Genomic DNA, 24,422 nt, shown 5'->3' with positions numbered 1-24,422 from the left:
TATTTTCTTGTTAAAGGCAAACATGACAATAACATTATTTTTTGTTAACAGAAAGATCTGTGGGCAAATGGACATGCCAACTTAAACTACACTTTAATGGAACTTGAATTGAAAATATATGCACATAATTTTACTTTATTTTTTATTTCTTAAAAAAAATGTATGAGATAATCTAGGCCTTCTAGGAAAGGTTGATAGGATTTTAATTGCACCATTTTTCAAAGGACAGTGGTTGTTTTATGAATAAAATTCTAAAACACAGAGACTAGATCAATAATTAAAAGAATAGTTGTGACATTGGGAGATGGCAGTAGAATTTATTTCTGATGCCTGTGTTTAGAAGTTATAAAAGGCTAATAAAGGCTTAAAAAAGGGATATGATGGGCAGGTGCGGGCTAGGGTGTAACCAATACGGGCTCAGGTAAGGAGCTGCCATGCATTACTAATGAGAGACACAGTTAAAGGGCTGCCTGCAAGGTCTAAAGCCTCAGATGCTGTATGTAGTTGGAAAGCCTGGAATTCCTTTTTGAACTACTTTATTGTGTAGTTACATTTATAAGAATCTGAACACTTTACAAAAGCTCATACTTCTAAGATGCCTTCATAATAGTGAAAACCAACAATTTGGTTACATCTCAAGAAGAAAGTCTACACTGAAATGAACATAGTGAGAAAACTCAATTTAATGACACCTTGGAGTATATTCTTGCTTCATATACTGCTGTTTTCATTTCAAGGTAAGACTTTACATTACATTTTTACCATAATTTATTGCATTTAATCTGTCTTGTAATTTATAAAGAAAATTTTTCCCTTACACTATAAAGCACTTTGAAGTCATTTGAATGGATATATACTAAATGACATCAGATCATCTTTTTGAAAATTCTTAATCATATTGGTAATTTGGAACTTTCAGTTTTTGGTTTTTGAATGTTTTTTTTTAAAAAAAGGCTAGCCAGAATTATGCTTTTTTTATAATATACAGCTTTACTGGAACAAGTTCTGATTCTAAATTTCTCTTCTAAAAGATGATTTAAAATAGTTTCTGTCTGTATGTAATTTAAACATTTGAAATTCTAAAGGAAATAAAGAGAAATTGAGTATTTAAATTTTCTTCATACCATCAGCCCAAGGAATGATAAAAAGATATTTTTGGAATGATTATAGCATTAGAGGCTAAGAATTGAATTGTTTTTTAATAGCAATTTTATTCTTTAATTAATTTGTATAAAATATTTTTGTGGGGAAAGCATTTATTTACATTCAGTTGTTAATTTTTGATCTTTGAAAATGGAGCCTGTTGGGAAAATAAGAGAAATAATTGAAGTGTAAAAGACTAAAGAGGTCACAAAAGCTATCTTCCAATCCTAGGAAAGACTGAAACACCAAGGAGAAAGATGTCATAGAGCTTTGAGAGCTGGAGGGGACTCTGGAGATCAACTTGTCCAACACTGTCATTTTGTGGTGTGTTTGTTAACTTGCCTAAGGTTGGCATTTCCTAAGTGGTAGGATCAGGACTAAAACTCAGATTTCTGACTCCAAATCTAGTGCTTGTCCATTGTAGCACGTCTCTGTGTAAATCTATGTATGCTGCCCATTCTCCTTGGATTATCAGTCACACCAGTGTCCCACAGGGAATTTGCTGATCAAAGTCCTCTAGAAAATGCAAAATAACTAAAGATAAAGTCTATCTATGTTTTAGAATTTAGGTTAAAATAATATGTTAAATATCAGAACATGTGACCAAGATATTTGGATAATATTTTTGGTCTGACATATATGTATATATTTATTAATATTTTTTTACACTCTGACAGGATATATTTGTGCATCATCCATCTTAAAAGGATTATCAAAGTGAGTATTTCTTGTTCTTTATGTCCTCTAAAACATAAAGCTAATGGGAATGAGCAAAGTTCAGCTGATAATTATCTCTTAGTTTATATTTTTGAAAAACAATAAATGGAATATTTTACAAAAAATTGTCAAAAGAATTAAAAAGTATTAAGAATTCATTCCCTTATTTATGAAACAACCCTTTCACTTTAATTACGAGGAATTCTTGGTGATGTCCAATAGCTGTAGAGCCTAAGAAGATAATACTTTTACTTCAAAGGTTTATAAAGAATTATATTCAGTAATTTCCCCTTTTGTATTGTTGACATTAATACATGCTTATTTACTACTAATGTTCTGTATATTTAGAATAGAATAGAACATTTTAATGATAAAAATAATAAAATGGTTCTAGCAGCAAATAATGAAAATCATTTTAAAATTAAACTGATTTGCTTAATGAAAAGCAGACTTCTATTCACCACTGATTTTGATAAATCACACTTTGAAGTCTTCACTCACATTAATGTTAATCTGTTCTTCATGACATGGAAAGGGAGCAATTAAGTATTATGCTTGAAAAAAGGAAACGTAATCTTGATCAAGGCTTACCTCACCAGTTTTATGAAGTCACGTGGAGAAAATAAGTGTTGGTGCTACAATGTTACGCTATTTTGTTTATTTCTCTGTCTCAAAGTTCCTTCCTAACCTTCAGTTTACATCAGAGACTGGAGAGATTTGGGGACATTCCTGAATTTTGTAAAATGAGACAACATCACCACCCAAAACTAAACCCTCCAAAAAGGGGAGGGGGGCCTTTTAAATGTTAAACCAAGAAAGACGTCTTTGATAAAGTGATGGAAATCAGGAGGAAAACACCAGCTCTCTCTTGGGAAAGGCTTGTTCAGGTTGCCTAGAGGCCTTTGACTATACAAGTTCTTTTTGTTTTCTTCCAGAAACGGGTTTAATGAAAATCGACAGAAAAGACCTCTTTTAGCAGCACAGGTAGGTTATGTCTCAGACAGAGAGAGGCAGAGAAATAATCCTTTCTGCTGTGGAACTCTGCTGTCACTTCAACAATGAGACCTTTGTGATGGGAAATAAAATGCTAAAAGCAAGATAGGAAGGAGGAGGAAGAGGCAAAGTAACTTCTCTACTGCTCTTCTGTGATCCTTAAATTCATCCACAGATCCGTTAACTTTTTTGGAAGTGAAATGCCTTTTTACCTTTTGATATATTTGCATTATTTATGGATACTTAATCTCATCTACTTTATCAGAAAATTTTAAGTGGCTTTAAAATTAAGCACATCAGATAGGACAAGGAAAAACAAATACAAGCAAAAGGGGTAGAGCAGTGTATAAAAGATATGAATTAAATATTGCAAAAGGGAATCAGAGGTGTCCTGGTATCTTGACAGACAGCTTTTTTTATTGTCTTAAATATGCATGGGATGGGGTGGGGTGTGTGCAGGAAATTTGAGAATACCTCTCTATCCTGGTCCCTTTATATTGGACAGCACGATAGCAATATCTTCAAACTATGGCTTGCATATTGAAATGGATAGGTTTTAAAAGAATACTGTTTGTAAAAGGCAAATGGTGAAACAGAGACTCTTAAATAGAGAATCTTTAAGGTATTTCTTTGGGAAGTAATATGATTTAAGTATTTATGTAGCAACCAGCTTAAATGTTCAAGTAGGTCTTTGGCAAATGCTAAGTTGCAATCAATTTCCAGTAGCATTTTCTGATAGATACCCAAGTTTATATATTTTATGGTACTAACTGAAGAGAATTAGGAGATGAATGAAAGACACTTTTGATATGCTGTTGTGAGAGTTTAGGAGACAGAAATAATTTATTCTTATGAAGAGTGGAGACTATGCTAGAATAGGCAAAGTGTTATCTACGGAATGGGAACAATATTTTTTTAAAGAGTGTTTTGTTTTGTATGCTGACATACTTATGTGTCATGAAGTAGTTAAAATTATTTTTCTTTAAGAAATTTTAAGTACAATTTTGTCGATAGAGCATATTAATCACAAAAGAACATCAGTATGACTCAGTAGAAAGTCTGATTTTGAGAACAATTGCATTCTGGTGAACCCACTACGTTGAGCAACCTGTAAAATATTCCCTAAAGTTGTCACATATAGTGACCTATGGATGGTTATAATATTGTCCATTTAGATGTTTTTAGAATTTGTATAATTTACCCCAAAGGAGTTATATTGGTTTTATCCCTTCTATTAATAAGTAGCATACTCACCTTGTCTTGATTTCCATTTTGGAGAGAATGAAGAGAAGGACGCTTGCATTTCTATTTCATGTAGATAGAGAGCATGACTCAAGATAATTTAAAATCAGCACAAGTTTTAAAAGAAGAACTGTCAAAGAAGGACAATGAGGTCATAATCATGCACTGCTGTTTAGGATTGGAATTTCATCTGTTTTAAGGCCACTCATTCCTGCCCACAGATTCACTCCCCTGCTCTAGGAAAAGAGAACACTGGATGAATAGATATCTGTGTAAGTAAGGAGTAAGAAGAATGTAGATAATGAAATGAACAATGAGCAAGGAAAGGGTAGACACATACTTCTTTAAATGGTGTATATGTGTGCTGCACTGATTTCTCATATAAAGACTGTATTTCTCTGCACTTCTCACAGGAAGGAGGAAGCAAGTGCTGTCGTCTTTTATCAGTTAGGTGGATATATGCCTCCACTGCCTGGGATTCTTTTCTGCAATTGTGTTACATTTCATACTAAAAAATTCTTCTCCTGAAAGCAGGTCCTAAGAAATAGACTTAGGTACAAGTTGTTTATTTGGGAAGTAATCCCAAATAAAATGCAAGTGAAGGAGAGAGGAAAGGGAGTCAAAGAAGGGAGAAAAGCCAGTACAGACTGCATTAATGAAGGGCTTCTGCTATAGGTACTTCGTGCTCTATCTCGCTAGGGACCATCTGAGAAACCATGCAGAATGTCTTAAACTATTTCTCCATGGGATGGTGAAGCTGAGGTAATTTATCCATAGACTCTGGGGACCTTAAATACCCTGGAAGGTACTTACTGTGGTCTCTCTGCTTGGGCCACTAGGCAGAGACACCAGGCAGAGAGAGAGAGAATTTGGTGTTTGAAGTTGGAGGGTTCCAACTTGCATGGGAACCTAGAATTCTGAGGTTGGTTTGGGGTAGGGGTATGAGGGTGGAGTGGGTTATGGGAAGGGGTATCAACACTGTCTGCTCTAGCCATGATTCCGAACAGTCTTGGAGGTAGATACTTCCCATTTGAACAATGTTTTTTTTTTTTTTTTTTTTTTTCAGTTCAGTTGGTATGTGCTGATGACATATCAGAGACTGTGCAGGAGATATAACATGAACAGCAGTGCTTTTATCTAGAAACCCAATGTCTAGTGGAGGTGGGCATGCAAAGAAGTAATTTCTGTGCAATTGGTCCATTGAATCTAAGATGCAATCAATTATTTGCCATTATTTATGTGACATAAAAATAAAAATTCTCCTATTTATAGATGTAAGATGCCGTTCTGATCTCTGAGACATTAGAAAGGGGAAAACTCTGTGTCGTGTGTTAGCGCAATGAATTGTATTATGATTGATGAGTTGCTGTGGGAATTAGAGAGGCCTCTAACATAGACTGGTGCTAAGTAGTCATTCTAATCTCCATGGAGAAGATATGGCCTGAGCTGGGTGAGGGACTATGGAGCAAAATACAAATTACATATTTTGGCTTTGGTCTAGTGTTCAATGTACTCAGTTTTTGCCTAATAAATATAAGAAGCATGTTTAAAGTCCTTGTTACATGCCAGGCACTCTTGATGCTATACTTACCGCATTTAATCTTTACAATTCTGCAAGGCAGGTACAGTTGTTCTGTTTTATAGATTGGGAAATGAGGTTAAGCAAGTTAAATAACCTGTTTAAGGTATATACTTTTGTGAGGCAGAGTTGAGGTCACTATACCCTTCTAGTGAGCACCATAGATAACTGATTGTTTGGTTCCCTTTACAGGGTTGGCATAAACCATTTTGGGGTCAAAATCAGAAGATTCTGATATTAGAAATAGTGGTGGCTGTTAAGTTTAGGCAGCCAGAAACAATATGGCCATAGAAAGAATAAGAATTGCTCTCTTAGGAGAATCAAAGTCATTGATTGTTGAGAATACAGAGGCCAGGGGAAAGGGGGAGATTGAACAGTCAGGACTAAACCTGCCTGGAAGCAGCTAGACCAGGAAGCAATAGACTAGATGCAATGGTGTGGAGCAGAGAACTTAGAATCTTCAAATGGTAAAAGTAGAGGAAGCTCTTTTATCTGGCGTGGGTCAGCTTTGCCTGTTCAAAGAAAAAGTACTTAGCTGGAAAACATCAAAATAAAACTTTGCTTGCAGGAAGGAGACCAAATCTATTCAGAAAGGCCTTAGAACCTGAAGTCACATCTCGCCCCTCCCCATTCCTCCTTATCCTTTGCCCTTTTCCAGTTTTCCTAACCTCATCTGCTATGCAATTTGACAATGATGTGGCAAATTTTGAGTACGCGTTTTCTTCTGGTGAACTTCAAAAAATACTGTTGGAGAGAACGTTGCCCCAGACAATACACTAAGGTGGCACTGAGTTGGAATAATAATCCATAATTTAGTAGTGTTAATAATTCACAATTATTTGCTACTAACTAAACCACTTTGACCTTTAAAAATCTCAAGGTTTCATCTGGTTGCTAAGATTAAGATAAATCTCTTTAGGGCTGATTTTCTATGTGTGAGGCACTCTGCTGAATGCTTTACCTACATTGTTCTAATTCATTATCATTACTACACGACAAGTAGGTACCATTATTATCCTGATTTTACAAATGGGTAAACAGAGGCACTAATGGGTTAGGAAACTTGCTTAAGAGTAAGTAATGGCAGGGCCAGGTCTGTTTGATTCTATAATTCATGCTTTTAACCACTGCTATGAACTGCCTTGGGTTCTTTATAGAGACATATTTAAATGTTCTATGAATGTGAAGTGTTAGCTCTTTGGATACTGAGAGTGATACACTGACACTGCAGTAGCAGATGCTTCTGTGGATGGTGTCTTCATAGATGTGCCTGCAGATAGGTGGAACGCCATTGTCTGTCCATCAGCCCTTTCATTTTCTCCACACCCATCCGCATTTGAAATGTCAGAAAACTGCTACTTCTGTAGTCAAAGCAATCAGTTAATCCAAAAGTTAGACTCCAACCAGGCCCGTTTCACCAGGGGAGGGGGAAAAGAAGGAGAGAACTGAAGTCAGAGAAGGTAAGACTTGTTAAAGTCATGTAAGAGACAAAACTGAGGCTTGAAATTGGGTCTTTTAACCACAACCGCAAAGGAGCCCTTTCTGTCTCACCAAGATTGCCTCAATAACCCAAGGAAACAAAGTTAGGCTAATTTCTATATTTGAAACTACTTTCCATATTTTCTAATTTGCATGCTTGGCTTGAATGGAATAATTTAACTAGTTTGAATTCTATTTCTTTCTTCCAAAGCTTCAAGCAACTTCTCCAAGATATTTTTTCCATGATGCTATATTTTGGGGTGAGAGCAAAATAAAAGGTTGGTGTTATACCTATGTTTTTGTATTTACTTTCTCAAAAGACTTTCTAGAGGATATGTTGAATCAACTCTTTATTGCTCCCATATAAAGGGTGGAGGAAACTGAGCCAGGATGGTAATAATACTTAGGAATGATTTAAGTTCTGTTAGAATAGAAACCTAAATTGTTTTTAAAAATAACCAATGCAAAGTACTTAAGACACAGCTGATAACTACGTGGTCAAAGGAAGTATCATTGAATATCAGAATGTTTTTTCAGAATGAATTATTTCCTCCTTGATTCTTTGGCATCCTTATTTTTACATACCAATTTCACATTTTCATTATATGGAATACTAGCGGTAGTTTTAAATTTAATTAGAGTGGTAATTATGAAATGGAATTTCTTATCAGTATATTTAAAATAACAATGATTCTCACATTTCTTTGGTTTGATATTTGTTTTCAGGGGAATAATCAGAGCAACTAATAAATATTTGAAGGTGAAACATTGTTAATCTAGATATTTATTCTTTGCAATAATGCAAGATTATGATCTAAATTAAAGCCTAGAGGTAGATGTGCCCCTTAAGAAAAAAAAACCTGCATCTAAATTTGTGAAAAACATACATTTTTAGACCTGTATTTATGATCAAAGTTAAACAGCTTATTTTTCTTCAGTTAAGATATGTACATTTTTTTAATGTAAAGAGACATTTTAGATCAATGAATCTTAAGGTGGAAAGGAATTGCAGGGTTTTGTAGTCCCAGTCTTTGGTAGAACTGAGTTAAATTATCCCACTAGGATAAGTGTCTTCCATGACTTTGACATATTCTGGACAGGCCCAACTTCTTTATAATTCTTTCAGGTGTCTCAAAGATGTTCTCTAGTTCTCTGATGTGTTATTTAAATCCTTCCTGCTTGAGTTTTGCAAGCTGCCTCCAACTTTATCTCTAATAGAGAAATATTTTTCATTATAATTCATCTGCATTTTTAAACTCACTCAGGAGATGATGGCAAAATTAGAGTTAGAGCCATGGTAATTTGCTTCCTCTTTTTAGCATAATCCTTTAGGAGGATTTTTCTTTACATGAAAGACAGAATGTTTTTGATAAGGCCAGCAGTGACTTTGGGTTCTACCTCATCGAAATTAAACATGGGTCCAAAAGAATGCATCATTTGTAACTGAGCCTGAGAACTAAAATGTAAATCTCAAATGAGATGTTTTATCATTCTTCTCAAAAGTGGGACTTTCCTTTTGAGTTTTATACTTTGCCTGATCCCTTGAGCTAATTCTTTAATGTAGCAGTTGCTCCTGCAGGAAATGATCGGATGTGCAGCCAGTGCCAAAACCATCAACGGAATCATCTGTAGCCTGTGTATTTCTGGTTCTCATCATCTGGGACAGAGATTCCTTACATGGGAACTTGACCTTTCAATTGCTTGAAGGAGGCTGACTTTTGCTCTCAGGGTACTCTGAGATGTCAAAGCCTATTTTTTGCTTTACAACCCACATTATGAAACAAATTAGAGACTTTACGGGTTTAATTTGTTAGCTCATCAAGGCAAAAGGCCCAGGGTTCTGTCTGAGTTAAGGATAGTAGCAGTTAGTCCAAGCTAAATCTTGATATATTATGTTTATTAAAACTGATGCATGCCAGAAGATAATTTATTTAAATTTTTTTTTTCCTCCAGGTTCTTGTCCTCATGAATGCCTTAATGGAGCTTTCTGTGCTAAGACTGGTACATGTGACTGTCAAATATTTCAGGCACTTGGGACAAGGTGCCAGATTGGTAAGTTTCAAGGATACTTACGAGGGAATCAAGAGATATTGAAGAGAACATTACGGCATAATTTGCTATAGCAGCATTCATCCACTGAAAGTTGAGATAATCATATTATATATTAACTAGAGGTACCCACAATTCATTCTCAGTTATTTGAGGTAACATAGAAACAATGTAAAAGAGAATAGATATGCCCACCTTCCCTTCTCATTGTTCTCTACTTTTCTATTTCCTCAACTACTTTTCCACTTTAGATAGTACTAGCTCATTAAAACCAAGTACTCTTTCATTTTTCTTTTGTTTTATAAATTAGATTTGTTATTTATAGTCATTCATTCTTTTTGCTTTGAATTAATTGGGTATTCTATGGATAAAATAGAAATAGTATTGAATGCTCCTGAAGGACATGGCTTTTTTGTCCACAGTGTCTAGAATATAACCTGGCAAAATGAATAAAAAATATGCATTTGTTAATTTGTTGAATGAGTATTATTTGAGCACTAGTAGATCTCAGGTGAGGTGGTGGGGATACAGTGGTGGACAAGTGAGACACTCTCCTGCCCTCCTGGAGATTACAGTCTGAAGGAGGGGACCAAGAGTAACAGGTATACAAACAAATTATACTTGTGGCATATGCTATAGAGGAAAGTATGAGACGGTATGAAAATAGGCGACAGTGGAAAAAAGTGCTGTCGGTGAAGAATGTTCTAAAAATGAATCAGTGTGTTTCCCTGAAAAGGCCAAAAGTTGGTCAAGGCCAATCAATTTAGGTAAAAATTACAAAGAGAAAAGACACAAAGATTGTACCTGAATTATCTTTATGCTCCCTACAGAGAATATTGAAAGTTTTGTGCACATTGAATGCTCAGTAAACACTATTGATTTCCATTATTTTAAAGGGAACGGTCTAATAAAGATGGAATAGAGGACATCAGTGAGGTAAGAAGGGAGGTAGGCATGACAACAATAGGATATGAAGTTGTGTGATTTAAGACAAACATTGCTTGAAATTTGGCGAGAGTTGAGGTCATGAATTCCAAACCTCCAGCCTACTTTGGATTATTCATGCTTCCCATCCCCAGAGCCCAGAGATAATACACATAATTTTTTGTCAGTGGCTATTTTCCTCTGTGGATACCATAAGATATTTTTGAAAGAATTGTGGAGGCTGGAACACTCTTATGCTGTCTATACTAATTTTTAGGACACTAAGTTGTATCCCTACCACCTTCTTTAACTGTATCCTTTTCTCCCCCTACTCTTCCTTTCTTCTAGAGGCTTTCTTTGGAAGCAAACATTTAAAAAGTTGCTAATGTAGATCCTTTCTCTGCAACAAATTGGAGACCTTGCTTTTGTTTAGGAAAGTTTGACAGTTTTGGAGCAGTTGGTAGTTTTATGTTAGTTTATTTCTTTCTGTGATAGGAGCATCAAAGAAGAAAATATTTATTTTAATGAAAATTGGAACCACCTACTATGCTTGAAGCTTTCCGGAAAGATGTATAATTTATTATAGTCTATGAAATATTATCTTATTTCTTTTCAGTTCCAAATATGGGCAAAAGCAGAGATGGGATTTGCAAAACCTGGGGGCAGTACCACTTTGAAACATTTGATGGCATCTACTATTACTTCCCAGGAAACTGTTCTTACATTTTTGCAAAGGACTGTGGTAGTTTGGAGCCTCGGTACACTGTATGGGTAGGTGATCTTAGAGCATCATTATCTTAAAAAATTATTTCTGAAAAATTGAATATTTTTAAAGTATTGGACAAATGATGACAATATATAATAATCATAGCATGAATATCTAGTACCCTGACTGGCGAGTGGAATGGACCAGTTTTGCGTCTAGATTGAGTATAGTTCCATGGAGAATAGGGCTGTGAGAGGTTGGGTTTGGAGCCATGTGGCAGAGGCTTACTGGCAATGCAGAAATGTCTATATCATGGATGTCACATCACCCCAGTTGTTAGTCCTGTTCTTCAGGTTTTAACTGAACATATTTGAAATGAGGGTGGGTTCAGGAGGCAACTATATTATTCATACTTGTTTTCCTTCTTGACATTCCGTGATGCCAACATGGTTTAATTTTTAAAAATAGTTCCCCTTAGTATGAACAGGAGGCTAGCATTCATGGAACGGAGTACTTGAATTACTTAAGTACAACCTGTAAGCTATGGAGTTAAGCAGCTAATTGCTAGATGGATTGACACTATAGGATTGAGCTTGTAGAATTAGTGTTTAGTTGCAGAAGTCTTGATTTAAAAGAATCTTGGGATATATCTCAAAACACAGGCTGCATAGCTGCCCTAGTTGAAATAATAGTCTTAGGGACTTCTTTCTGTCCCTCAATTTTTAGGCTATCTCAAAACACAACCACTGCTGGGCTGTCCTTATCCAAAACTAAACTCACGGTGGCCATTATTTGTTTCCATTTCTGTTGTCTTTTTCCCTTCATACTTTTGTTTGAGTTTCCTAAATTCTCCTCCTATCTTAGTTGATGCAAATATTAAAGCCAGGCCCTGAAGGTTTTTAAGAACAACAAATCCTTGTGACCCAGAAAAGAAATGAGGTATATTGAAAGTTAGCCTGTGGGGCACAAGGATACAAAATTAGAGGTCTTTCTAGATAGGGAAATGGGTAGAAGGCGTCTTCACTGCTTACAGGTTCTCAGTTGTCTCATTGTCCTTTACTCCTCCATGATCCTACTGGTTTTATCACTCTAACACCCTTTGACTTCCTCATTGAAACATTCTTGTCCAGTGTCTAATCCTTTTGGGGATTAACGTGTCAACTAGATAATCCATCCTTTGATAATAAAACACAGTGCTGAACTATGCTTTCAGGATTAATAGATAATGTTTCTATTTGATCATGTTCTGCCTGGTGGAATTTGGCTACAAATCAACACATCCATTTATTTTAAATGCCATCTTTCCCCTGATTATAAAAGAAGCACACTTCTTTTGTGGAAAATTTGGAAAACTCAGAGAAGCATAAAAATAATATTAGAATTATCAGTCAAGAGTTATCATTGTTAATGGGCTCATATATTTTTCTTCTAGACTTTTTCCTCTGGAATTTATACATATTTATAAAATTGAAATCATATTATGTATAATTTACTATCCTACTTAAAATTATGTTGGAAACATTTCTCCATGTCAGATATCCTTGGCAAACACAAATTTCGTTGGTCACACTTATTCCAACCGATGAGATACCCAAATTATTTAACTATTACCTTTTTTGGAAATTTGGATTTTTTGCATGTTTTCAGTATTTTAAAAGTGTGTTGATAAACATCTTTATGCATATATCATTTTTATACTCTAAGTTGTTTTCTTCTTTTTCTTAAAATTTAATTTGACTTTTTTGAAAATAAGACATGTATATCATTTAAATAATTTCAGCAAGGCACATGAAGCAAAAAGTAGCCCCTGCGTCCCTTTATTCCCCATGCCATGTTGGACTGAAGTGCAACTTCCACAGACAAATACTTCAGCTCATTTACTATTTCTTTTGACTTTTGTCTTAGTAAGTCAAAATAACATTATTATTTATTTTTCAAAGCTAGGCATTGTTCATTCACTTCCTACAATGGAAAATGAGGAATCATCTCGTTACACACACTTCCTGCCCCTAAAACACATGCACACACACACACACACACACACACACACACACACACACAATCATAGACACCCTTTCCTCCCCTTGTCCCAGTAAAATTATAGCAACATTTTTGCTTCAATCCGTAGGTGGTTTTCATACTATTGTCACTATGCAAATACTGTTTAGAGCTGGATGAACCCAATTCATTATTATGATTTTATCTTCTTGTACATTTTTATTGAGTTGGCCAGTTTTTTGTTAGCTTCATTTTTGGTACTTTGTGACTTTTTTCCCCCTCCAAACTGTCTATCTCTATAAAACCCATCAAATGTCTAGTGATCCTTGAATGTTTGTTCATATTTGAGAGATAATTTCCAAAAAGCTGTTTGGACTCTGAATATATGGATAGGGTTTGTTTGGAGTGGTAGTTTACCAGGGATTCATTTCCTCTTTTGTGATTTAGTACCTTATTTTCATTGACTGTATTCTCACATTTGCTTCCTGGAAAGGGAATATACTTTCCTGAAAAGAGTAAATAGGAAGAAAAATTTTGAAACCTTGGTTATAATTTGGAAAGAAGTTTCTCTTAGAATATTGAAGTCCAATCCATTGTGATGTCTGATCCTTTTTCATGCTATCTTTTCCCCTTCTTTTTATGCCCAGAATTATGGCACTTCATGTTTATGTGTTTTCATTTATTTATTTTTATGATTATATATTTTAAAATTTCATTTATTGTGCTGAACACTTGATGGGCCCTTTCAAGCTTTACAAATCTTTTAGTTCTGCAATAATATGTTATTTCTTTCTTAATTTCCTCTCTTTCAAAGGTCTGTTAATCAGATATTGCAATTCCTACTCTGAATAATTGACCTCTTAATTTTCTTGTTGGTTCTTGCCTATTTTCCATTTTTTGTTGTTTAGTTCTACATTTTGGGAGATTTCATTCCAACTCTCAGATATTTGTCTTCTGATATCTAGTTCTGATTTTCTACTGTTGCATTTTCAATGTCCAATAGTTTGTTTTTATTCTGGAGGTCTGCTTTTTTTATGGGTGAAACTTTTTTTTAATTGTAATTTTACTGAAATATATTCACACACCATGCAATGCATCCAAAGTACACAATCATTGGTTTCCAGTATCACCACATGCTTTTATCACCATGATCATTTTCAGAATATTTGCCTTACTCCAGAAAAAGAAATAAAAAGAAAAAAGAAAACCCCAAACATCCCATACCTCTTAATCCCTCCTCCCACTGCTAGTATTGTACTGTATGCAATTTTAAGACTTGCAATAGAGGTAGGTTAACTAAGACAATGTAGTATTGTCAGATATATACATCAGACCAAACATCATTATCAAAGATCAGGGCTACTGACTTACAGTTCAACAACTTCAGGCATTTCTTTCTGGCTATTCTAAAAACAATAAACACTAAAAGGAAGTATCTATATAGTGAATCAGTAGTCACAGTCATTTGTTAAATCCTAATTTCTCAGTTACACCTCCACCCTCTCATTTGATCATTCTCTCAATATTTAAGGATATCTGGGCAATGACCATTTTAAATTCTTTGTGCTGGAAAGGGGTGTTGACTTATGGGATAGAGGAATGAAACTGGTTGCTGTTCTTGGAGAGACTGGTACCTCTTGGTTTCAGGGCTTATCTGGCATAGGATCAATCTGGAGGCCTTAAGTTTCTGAAACAATAAACTTATTTAGAAAAACTTTTATAGAGACTTAGATATAGCCTAGGGTGTTCAGGAATACTGTTGGCTGGTGCTTGGCATACTGAAGTAGTTTGAAGTATCTGGCTAAAGCTAGCATAAGAATAACTTCCAGAATGACCTCTCAACTCTATTTGAAATTTCTTAGCCACTTTAACTTTCTTTTGCTCCATTTCTCTTCCCCCTTTTGGTCAAAAAGACATTGTCAATACTGCAATGCCAGGGCCAGGCTCATCCCTGGGAGTCATGACTCACATTGCCAGGGAGACTTACTCCCTTGGTAGTCATGTCCCATGTAGCAGGGAGGGTAGTGAGTTTACGTGAAGAGTTGGCTTATAGAGAGAGACCACATCTGAGCAATAAAAGAGGTTCTCTGGGGGTGACTCTTAGGCATAATTACAAGCAGGCCTAGCTTTACAATTGCAGAAATAAATTTCATAAGGGCAAGCCTCAAGATTGAGGGCTTGGCTTATTAAATTGGGAGTCCTTAATACTTGAGGGAATATCAGGAATTCCCCAGGTATGGAAATTTAATAGCTTCCACATTTTCCCCAGTCCCTCAAGGGGACTTTGCAAATACTTTTTTGCTTTCTGTCCAAAATACTCTGGGATGTATCTGGGTATTACATTTAACTGTACAGAATAATAAGATCTCATTCCCTATTCTAGGTTCCCTGTAAATAGATTGTTTAAATAAACTGACCAGACAAGAGAAATTAGATATTAACAGAAAATTTAAATTTTGGACCAAATAAAAATCTCTTCCTGTGGTCTCACATGGAAATTGAAGTTTTAAAATACAGACAATATCATCCTTTGCCCTATATTCTGATTTACCTTAGACATAATCAGGTTCATTTCATTCATATCTCTAATTGAAGTCTGATCTCTTTTTCAGTGTCTTTAACAGTTGCTGCATGAAGTAATGTTGACTTTCAGAGCTACAGAACTCTGTCTCAGGTGCCAAACAGATACCTAGGTTCCAGAGAGCTACCAGGTCATACACAAAGAGCATAGCATCTCAGAATTTAGAAATAATAGTTAAAACTCTGGAGTGTAAGAGCTTGCAATCTATGAACCTTTGCAATGAGATTTATTTGAACATCCTGTAATCCTTAATCATTGAGTGCTCAATCTCTGCCCATGTTCTATCCCCTGATAACCTATGCTTTCAAATTCAATTCTGTGTTTCCTCATTATAGTTAGTTTACATTAGTGAGACCATATATTATTTGTCCTTTTGTTTCTGGCTTATTTCACTCAACACACTCAACATACTGTTTCATTCACCTACTTGCATGATGCACAACTTCATTTCTTCCTGCAGGTGCTCAATATTCAGTTGTATTTACACGCCATGGTTTGCCCTACCATTCATTAGTCAATGTACCCTTAGGACACCTCCATCCACTGCAAATTGTGAATAATGCTGCCATAAACACCAGTGTGCAAATGCCTACTCATGTCCCTGCTTTCAGTTCTTCCAAGTCTTTGTCTAACAACGAGTTGCTGGATCATGTGGCAACCCTATACTTAGCCTCCTTGGAGCCACCACACTGCCCTCCAGAGGGGCTGCAGCATTCTACTTCCCTACCAACAGTGAATGAGTACATCCCTCTGTCCACATTTTCTCTAGCACTTGTATCCTTCTGTTTATTTTTTGAACAGTTTTATTCACACTCCATAGAATCTATCCTAAGTGTACAGTCAGTGATTCCTGGTATACTCATATATTTATGCATTTACCACCCAATCTGTGTAACATTTCCATTTCTTCCACAAAGCAATAAGGGGAGGAGAAAAGAAAAAAGGAGAAACAACAACAATAACAAGAATCCCACACCTCTGCCTTATGTTCACCACTTACTGACTTTTTAGCTTTGGTATATTATCTTTGTTACAATTAATGAAAGAACACTGCAATGCTTCTGTTAACTACAGACCATAGTTTGCATTAATTGTATTTTTTTGATATGTCATTCTATTTTTAACACCTTTCAGTGGTGATATTCAGTTGTTCTCCTCTAAGTAAAACTTTCTTAAATCTGTATATTTAATCACACTGATTGTCTACTCTAGGTTTCGCTATGTCATACAGTCCCAGTTTTTATCCTGTTTCTTTCCTTATGGTGACATATATGCCCCAAGCCTTCCTCTTTCGACCATTTTCACACTCAGCTTTGTTTGTTATACTTACAATATTGTGTTACCATCACATGGTATTGTGCTATCCATTTCTGGATCTTTGCAATTAATACTGCTGAATGTTCTCTACTCTTTCAGCATCAAGTACACAATCTACCTTCTTTCTATCTCCTGATACCCTGTGTTCTCACTTTCACTCTCAGAGTTTGCTCATTATAGTTAGTTCATATTAGTGAGACCATACAGTATTTGTCCTATTGTTTCTGGCTTATTTTGCTCAACATAATGTCCTCAAAGGTTCATTCACATTTTTGCAAGTGTCATGAATAATATTCCATTGTATGTATATACCAAGGTTTGTTTATCCCCTCACCCATTGATAGACATTTGGACTGTTTCCATCTCTTGGCCATTGTGAATAATGCCGCTATAAACATGGGTGTGCAAATGTTCATTCATGTCCCTGCTTTCAGTTCCTCCAAGTGTATACCTAGTAATGGGATTGCTGGATCATATGGCAATTCTATACCTAACTTCCTGAGGAACCACGACACTGCCTTCCAGAGCAGCTGCAGCATTCTACATGCCCACCAACAGTGAATGAGTGTACCTATTTCTCCATAGCCTCTCCAGCACTTGTAGTTTTGTTTTGTTTTGTTTTTGTTTTGTTTTTTTTTTGATAATGGCCAGTCTAGTAGGTGCGAGATGATATCTCATTGTAGTTTTAATTTGCATTTACCTAATAGTGAAGTTGATCATCTTTTCATATATTTTTGAGCCATTTGTATTTTCTCTTTTTTTTTTTGCCCATTTTTAAATTTTTTTTTTTGTATTTTTTGTTGTTGAGTTGTAGGATCTCTTTATATATTCTGAATACTAAATCTTTATCTAATATGTGGTTTCCAAATATTGTCTCCCATCACATAGACTGCCTTTTACTTTCTTGACAAAGTCCTTTAATGTGGGGAAGTATTCAATTTTGAGGAGATTCCATTTGTCTATTTTTCTTTCTTTGCTCGTGCTTTGATTGTAAGGTCTAAGAAATCACATCCTATCTCAAGACTTTTAAGATATTTCCCTACATTGTTTTCTAAAGGTTTTATAGTCTTAGCTCTAATGTTTAGTTCTTAGAAACATTTTGAGCTAATTTTTGTATAAGGTGCAAGATAGGGGTCCTCTTTCATTCTTCTGGATATGGATATCCAGCTCTCCAAGCACCATTTGTTGAAGAGGCTGCTCTGTCCTAGTTGAGTTGACTTGACAACTTATCAAAGATCAAATGTTCATCACTGAGAGGGTCCACCTCTGAAAACAATTTGATTCCATTGGCCAGTACATCTATTTTAATGCCAGTATCATGCTGTTTTAACCACTGTAATAGCTTTGTAGTATACTTTAAAGTCAGGTAGAGAGACCTCCCACTTCATTTTCCTTTCTCAAGATATTTTTAGTTATTCAGGGCAGCCTGCCCTTACAAATGAATTTGATTATTGGTTTTTCTATTTCTGCAAATTAAATTGTTGGGATTTTAATTGGTATAGCATTGAATCTATAAATCAATTTGGGTAGGATTAACAGCTTAACTATATTTAGCCTTCCAATCCATGAACCTGGTACATCCTTCCATTTATTTATGTCTTCCTTGATTTCTTTTAGCAATGTTTTGTAGTTGTCTGTGTTTAGGTCTTTTATGTTTTAGATAAAATTTATTCTTAAGTATTTGATTCTTTTGGTTGCTGTTGTAAATGGATTTTTTTCTTGATTTCCTCCTCAGGTTTTTCATTATTGATGTAGAAACACTACTGATTTTTCATGTTGATCTTGTATCCTGCCATTTTGTAGTGGCAGATTATAGTAAACAGAAACTTAAAAACATCTAACTTTTGGAAATTTTATTTTCTGAGTGAGCCATAAAGCTTTCACTTTTACTTTTCACTGTTTGGAGGGGAGTTTGCATTTCTTAGTTCTTTGCCACAATTTTAAAGTATATAACTGTATTTGATTATTGGAGGGAGAATGTTTTCTTGTTCTCAAGATTTTTTGTGATCTACTTCATTGCAAAGTCATATTGAATTCATGCACACATGCATTCATTGTATATTTACTGTCCTTGTTCATTAGCACTAGTAACTTTACTGTGGATTTTTTTGGGATTTTCTACATACAGGATCATGTCATCTGCAAACAGTGAAATTTTACTTCTTCCTTTCCAATTTTGATGCCATTTGTTTCTTTTTCTTGCCTAATTATTCTAGCTAGAACTTCCAGCACAGCACAATGTTGAGTAACATTGGTGACAGTGGGCATTCTTGTCTTGTTCTTGATCTTAGAGGGAAATCTAAGATCTTTCCCCATTGAGTATGATGTTAGAAGTGGGTTTTTCATATCTTATATTTATCATGTTGAGGAAGTTTCCTTCTTTCCCAATCCTTTGAAATGTTTTCATCAAAAAAAGGATGCTGAATTTTGTGAAATACAATTTCTGCATCAATTGAGGTAAGTATGTTGTTTTTCCTCTTTAATTTATTGCTGTGGTGTATTACTTTAGTTGAATTACATTAATTTCCTGTGTTGAACCACTGTTGCATATCTGGAATAAACCCCACTTGGTCATAATGTATAATTCTTTTTTTAATGCAATTTTATTAAAAGATATTTGCATACCAGATAACTATCCAAAGTGTGTAATCAGTGGTTCACAGCATCATGATATAGTTGTGTATTCATCACCACAATTTTTGAACATTTTCATTATTCCAAAAAAAATAAAAATAAAAATATAAAGGAATACTGAAAACATCCCATGCCCCTCATACCCCCTACTATTTATTTATTTTTTGTCTTTGTTTTTTTAACTCATCTCTCCATACACTGAATAAAGGAAGTGGCAATCACAAGGTTTTTCACCATAACACAGTCACACCTTAAGAACTATATAGTTATACAATCATCTTCAAGAATCAAGGCTACTGGATTACAATTCAACAGTCTCAGGTATTTCCTCCTAGCTATTCCAATACAGTAAAAACTAAAAAGGGATATCTATATAATGCATAAGAATAACCTCAAGAATGACCTAATGACTCTCTTTGAAATCTTTCAGCCACTGAAAATCTATTTTGTTTCATTTCTCTTCCCCCTGTTTGTCCAAGAAGGCTTTCTCAATCCCATAATGCCAGGGCCAGGCTCATCCCCAAAAGTCATTTCCCATGTTGCTAGGGAGACTTACACCCCTGGGAGTCATGTCCCATGTAGGGGGTTGGGCAGTGAGTTTACATGCCAGTTTGGCTTAGAGAGACAGGCCACTTCTGAGCAACAAAAGATTCTCTGGGGGTGACTCTTAGTTCATATTAGTGAGATGTTATAATATTTATCTTTTCATTTCTGGCTTATTTCACTCAACATACTTTCCTCAAGGTTCATTCATCTAGTCGCATACCTCACAACTTCATTCCTTCTCACAGCCACTCAATATTCCATGGTATGTGTACACCACAGTTTGCCCTTCCATTCATCAGTCGATATACCCTTAGGCCACCTCCATGCATTGCAAATCATGAATACTGCCACCATAAATACAAGTGTGCAAATGTCCATTTGTTTCCCTGTTTTCAGTTTTTCCAATATATATTTAATAATGGGATTGCAGGATCATATGACAACCCTATATTTGGCCTCCTGTGGAACCACCACACTGCCCTCCAGATGGGCTGCAACATTCTACTACCCTGTCAACAGTGAATGGGTATGTTCCTCTATCCACATTTTCTCCAGCACTTGTATCTTTCTGTTTATTTATTAAACACTTTTATTCACACACCGTACAACTCATCCTAAGTAAACCATAAATGGTTCCGTGTATAATCACATAGTTATGCATTCACCACCACAATCTGTATGGGGACATTTCCATTTCTTTCCCAAAGAAAGGAGGAGGGGAAAAAAATGAGTAAAAAATAAAAAATAAATAAAATAAAAAGGAGATACAACCATAACACCAAGAATCCCATTCCCACCCCTTCCTTATATCCCCCCTTATTGATGTTTAGCTTTTATATATTGCCTTTGTTACATTTCATGAAAGTATATTACAATGTTACTTTTAATTATAGATTCTAATTTGCATTGAATATATTTTTCCATACACCTTTCCATTTAGACACCTTGCAATGTTGCCATTTATTTGTTCTTCATGTAAAAACATTCTTATATTTGTACATTTAATCTCCATCATTGTCCATTCTAGGTTTTGCTAAGTTATACAGTCCTAAGTTCTTATCTTCTATCCTTCCTTCTGGTGTCATACATGTCCCTAGCCTTCCTCTTCCAACTCTACTCACACTCAGCTTTGTTTAGTGTATTTACAATATTGTGCTACTGTCTACCATTTTGTCTTTTGGATTTTATATGTCCTATATTATTTTTATTTTTTCCTCTGTCTCTCTATTTACTCTTACTTATGGTCTTCATTTCTATACTCTTCTCCAAATCTCTTTCTCTCTTGTCTTTTCCTATCTGCTTGTAGTGCACCCTTTAGTATTTCCTGAAGAGCAGGTCTCTTGTTCATGAATTCTCTCAGTGTCTGTTTGTCTGAAAGTATTTTATACTCTCTCTCAATTTTGAAGGATAGTTTTGCCAGATATGGAATTCTTGGTTTGCAGTTTTTCTTTTTCATTATCTTAAATGTATAATGCCAATGCCTTCTCCCCTCCATGGTTTTTGCCTCTTTGCCCTTCTCTTCTCCTTCAGGAACTCCCATAACACATATATTATGTGCTTTGTGTTGTCATTCAGTTCTCTGAGACCTGGTTCATATTCTTCTATTCTTTTCCCTACTGTTCTTTTGTATGTAGGATTTCAGATGTCCTGTCTTCTATTCACTGATCCTTTTTCTGCCTCTTCAAATCTGCTGTTATAAGTCTCCATTGTGTTTTTCATCTCTTGTTTGGTGCCTTTCATTCCCATATTTTCTGCCAATTGTTTTTTCAAACTTTTGAGTTCTTCCTTATGTTCACCCAATGTCTTTATATCCTTCATTGCTTTTGCCATATCTTCCTTCAACTCTGATTTGATTTTTGTATTGATTTGGCATGTTTATTTGGACATCTTTAATTAGTTGTTTCAACTCCTGTATCACATTTGAAGTGTTAGTTTGTTCCTTTGACTGGCCCATATATTTGTTTTTTCTGGTGTGACTCATAATTTTGTTGGTGTCTAGGCACCTGGTTTCCTTGATTAGTTTATTCTAGAGGTTGTTATCACTCTTTTATCTAGGGTTTTCTTATTGGTTGCCTTTGTTCTCTATCTGTTCTTTGGCATTCAGTTCAACTTATTCTAGACCTCTAGCATAGCTTCTGTTTAACTGATCAGAGTTTTTCAGCTATGGTTATTCTGGTTCTTGTCCTGTCTATACGGAAACTTTCTTTTCTTTTTTTGAGGAGGGTCTACCCAGATATGATCAACCCCAAATAGATTTTCCTAGACCAGATAGGCCCAGATCTCAGGAGGAGGGTATAATCAGTATCAAGTTTCCCTGAGGATGAGACCCAGAAGGTTCTCAGACTTCCCTGTGAGGCCTCTAGACTCAGTGTTTCCTATCCTCCCCAGCAGGTGGCACCTGTCAGCCTGCAGTTCCCCATCGGCATAAAGAGGTGCAGTACCTTTAATTCTCAGCAGATCCTATCCCTGCCAGGGGCATGGTTAAGTCAAGTTTAAGCTGTTCATTTTTTTCTCTAGCCCCTGGGCTCTGAATTCTGTGAAGGAGGGCTGCCAGTTGAGCTGTGCCCCATCCCCCTTTTCTTGGGAGAAGATAAGTCCTTTAGGGAATTATCTCTTTCACTTGACTCCTTGCTTTGTCCCTCAGACCAATCTTAACTCCACTCTTGCCTGGGTCAGTGCTGACAATTGAAAATGCCTGAGACATTCTCTAGTGGGCTACTTAGAATGGTTTAAAAAAAGAGAGAAGGAAAAATATCCCCTTTTCAGGGCCAGTCCCCAGCCCCCCAGTTTTGCCAGTCAAGAGCTGGAGTTGGTACCGAGGTCTGAGGGTCCCTTTTCTTGGGGCAGAGCCCTTTTCCATTATTCTGAGCTTGGCCAACTCCGAAAGCTTTTGTTTTTTTTTATTTTATTTTATTTTATTTTATTTTTTTCTATCAACCCTGCCTTGTCTCTGGCAAGAGAGATCTCAGGTTTTCTTTCCTGCTTTCTCCAGGTTTATCTGTGGTCATAGCTTGTATTCAGTAGTCCAAATTTGTTAATTAAAACTGTGACTGGAGCCTGGTTGAGCTACCTTCCCTTACTCCCAGCAAAGACTGCTTCTTTTTCCCCCAGGGGGGAGTGTTCCAACTCAGCCAGTGACAGTGGGGCACTAGCCTTGCAGTTTGGGGGGCTTTACTTACAATTCTTTGCTGTGGTCTTGGCCCTTTCACCCATTCCAGACTGATGTACAATGTGTGTCCAGTCCCAGATGTCCCCCAAACAGTTGTTCCAGACTATTTACTAGTTGTTTCTGGCTGTTTACTAGCTGCTCTAGAAGGCTAACTGAATTCCACACCTCCCTATGCCACCATCTTGCTCTGCCTCCCTGTATGATTATTTTAGTGTGCTGCTGAATTTGATTTGCAAGTATTTTGTTGAGGATCTTTGCATCTGTATTTATTAAAGGGTCTTGTCCTGTACTTTTCTTTTGGGGAGTTTTTTGATGACTGATTCAGTTCTTTACTTGTGTTTGGTTTGTTGAGGTCTTCTATTTCTTCTTGAGTCAATGTTGGTTGTTCATGATTTTCTAGTAAGTTGTCCATTTCATCTAAGTGGTCTAGTCTGTTAGCATATAGCTGTTCATTGTATATTATCATTATCTCCTTTAACTCTATGTGGTCAGTAGTTATGTACCTCCTCCCATTTCTGATTTTATTTGTTTGCTTCTTCTCTCTTTTTTCTTTGTCAGCCTAGCTAAGGGTCTGTTGATTTTCTCAAAGAACCAACTTCTGGTTTTGTTGATTCTCTCTATTGTTCTCATGTTCTCAATTTCATTTATTTCTACTCTAATCTTTGTTATTTCTTTCCTTCTGTTTGCTTTGGGGTTAGTTTACTGTTCTTTCTCTAGTTCCTAGAGATGAGCAGTTAAGTCTTTGATTTTTGCTCTTTCTTCTTTTTTAATATAGGCACTTAGGGCAATAAGTTCCCCCTCTGAGCACCGCCTTTGCTGCATCCCATAAGTTTTGATCTGTTGTGTATTAATTTTCACTTGCCTCAAGATACTGATTTCTCTTGTAATTTCTTCATTGACCCACTGGTTGTTTAAGAGTGTGTTGTTTAACCTCCATGTATTTGTGAATTTTTCTGCTTTCTGTCTGTTATTGATTTCCGACTTCAACTTCATTCCATTGTGATCTGAGAAAGTGTTCTGTATAATTTTCATCTTTTTAAATTTATTGAGACTTGTTTTGTGACCCAACATGTGGTCTACCCTGGAGAGTGATCCATGATCACTTGAGAAAAATGTGTATCCTGATGTTTTGGTGTGCAGTTTCTGTAAATGTTAAGTCTAGTTAATTTACCACACTATTTAAAAATTCTGTTTCCTTATTGATTCTCCGTCTAGATATTCTATTTATTGATAAGAGTGTTGTATTGACATCTCCAAATATTATTGAAGAGGTGTCTACTTCTCCTTCAGTGTCATCAGTTTCCCTCAGGTATTTTGGGGCACTCTGGCTGGGCGCATAAATATT

General features: G+C 35.8%; 1 protein-coding gene across 2 annotated transcripts in view; it reads left to right on the top strand.

The window, feature by feature from the left end:
• Positions 1–658: 658 nt before the first annotated feature.
• OTOGL (otogelin like) overlaps positions 659–24,422 on the top strand; it is a 195,608-nt gene continuing 171,844 nt past the window's right edge. For both annotated transcript variants that reach the window (XM_037846713.1, XM_037846712.1), the window contains exons 1-6: positions 659–737; positions 1,821–1,860; positions 2,796–2,844; positions 7,365–7,431; positions 9,107–9,205; positions 10,743–10,897. In XM_037846713.1, coding sequence (XP_037702641.1) covers positions 659–737; positions 1,821–1,860; positions 2,796–2,844; positions 7,365–7,431; positions 9,107–9,205; positions 10,743–10,897 — 489 coding nt within the window. The remainder of the gene's footprint in view (positions 738–1,820; positions 1,861–2,795; positions 2,845–7,364; positions 7,432–9,106; positions 9,206–10,742; positions 10,898–24,422) is intronic.

Source organism: Choloepus didactylus, chromosome 8 (genome assembly GCF_015220235.1).
Source record: "Choloepus didactylus isolate mChoDid1 chromosome 8, mChoDid1.pri, whole genome shotgun sequence".
Taxonomy (NCBI): Eukaryota; Metazoa; Chordata; class Mammalia; order Pilosa; family Megalonychidae; genus Choloepus; species Choloepus didactylus.
This window is presented reverse-complemented; position numbering and strand designations above follow the sequence as displayed.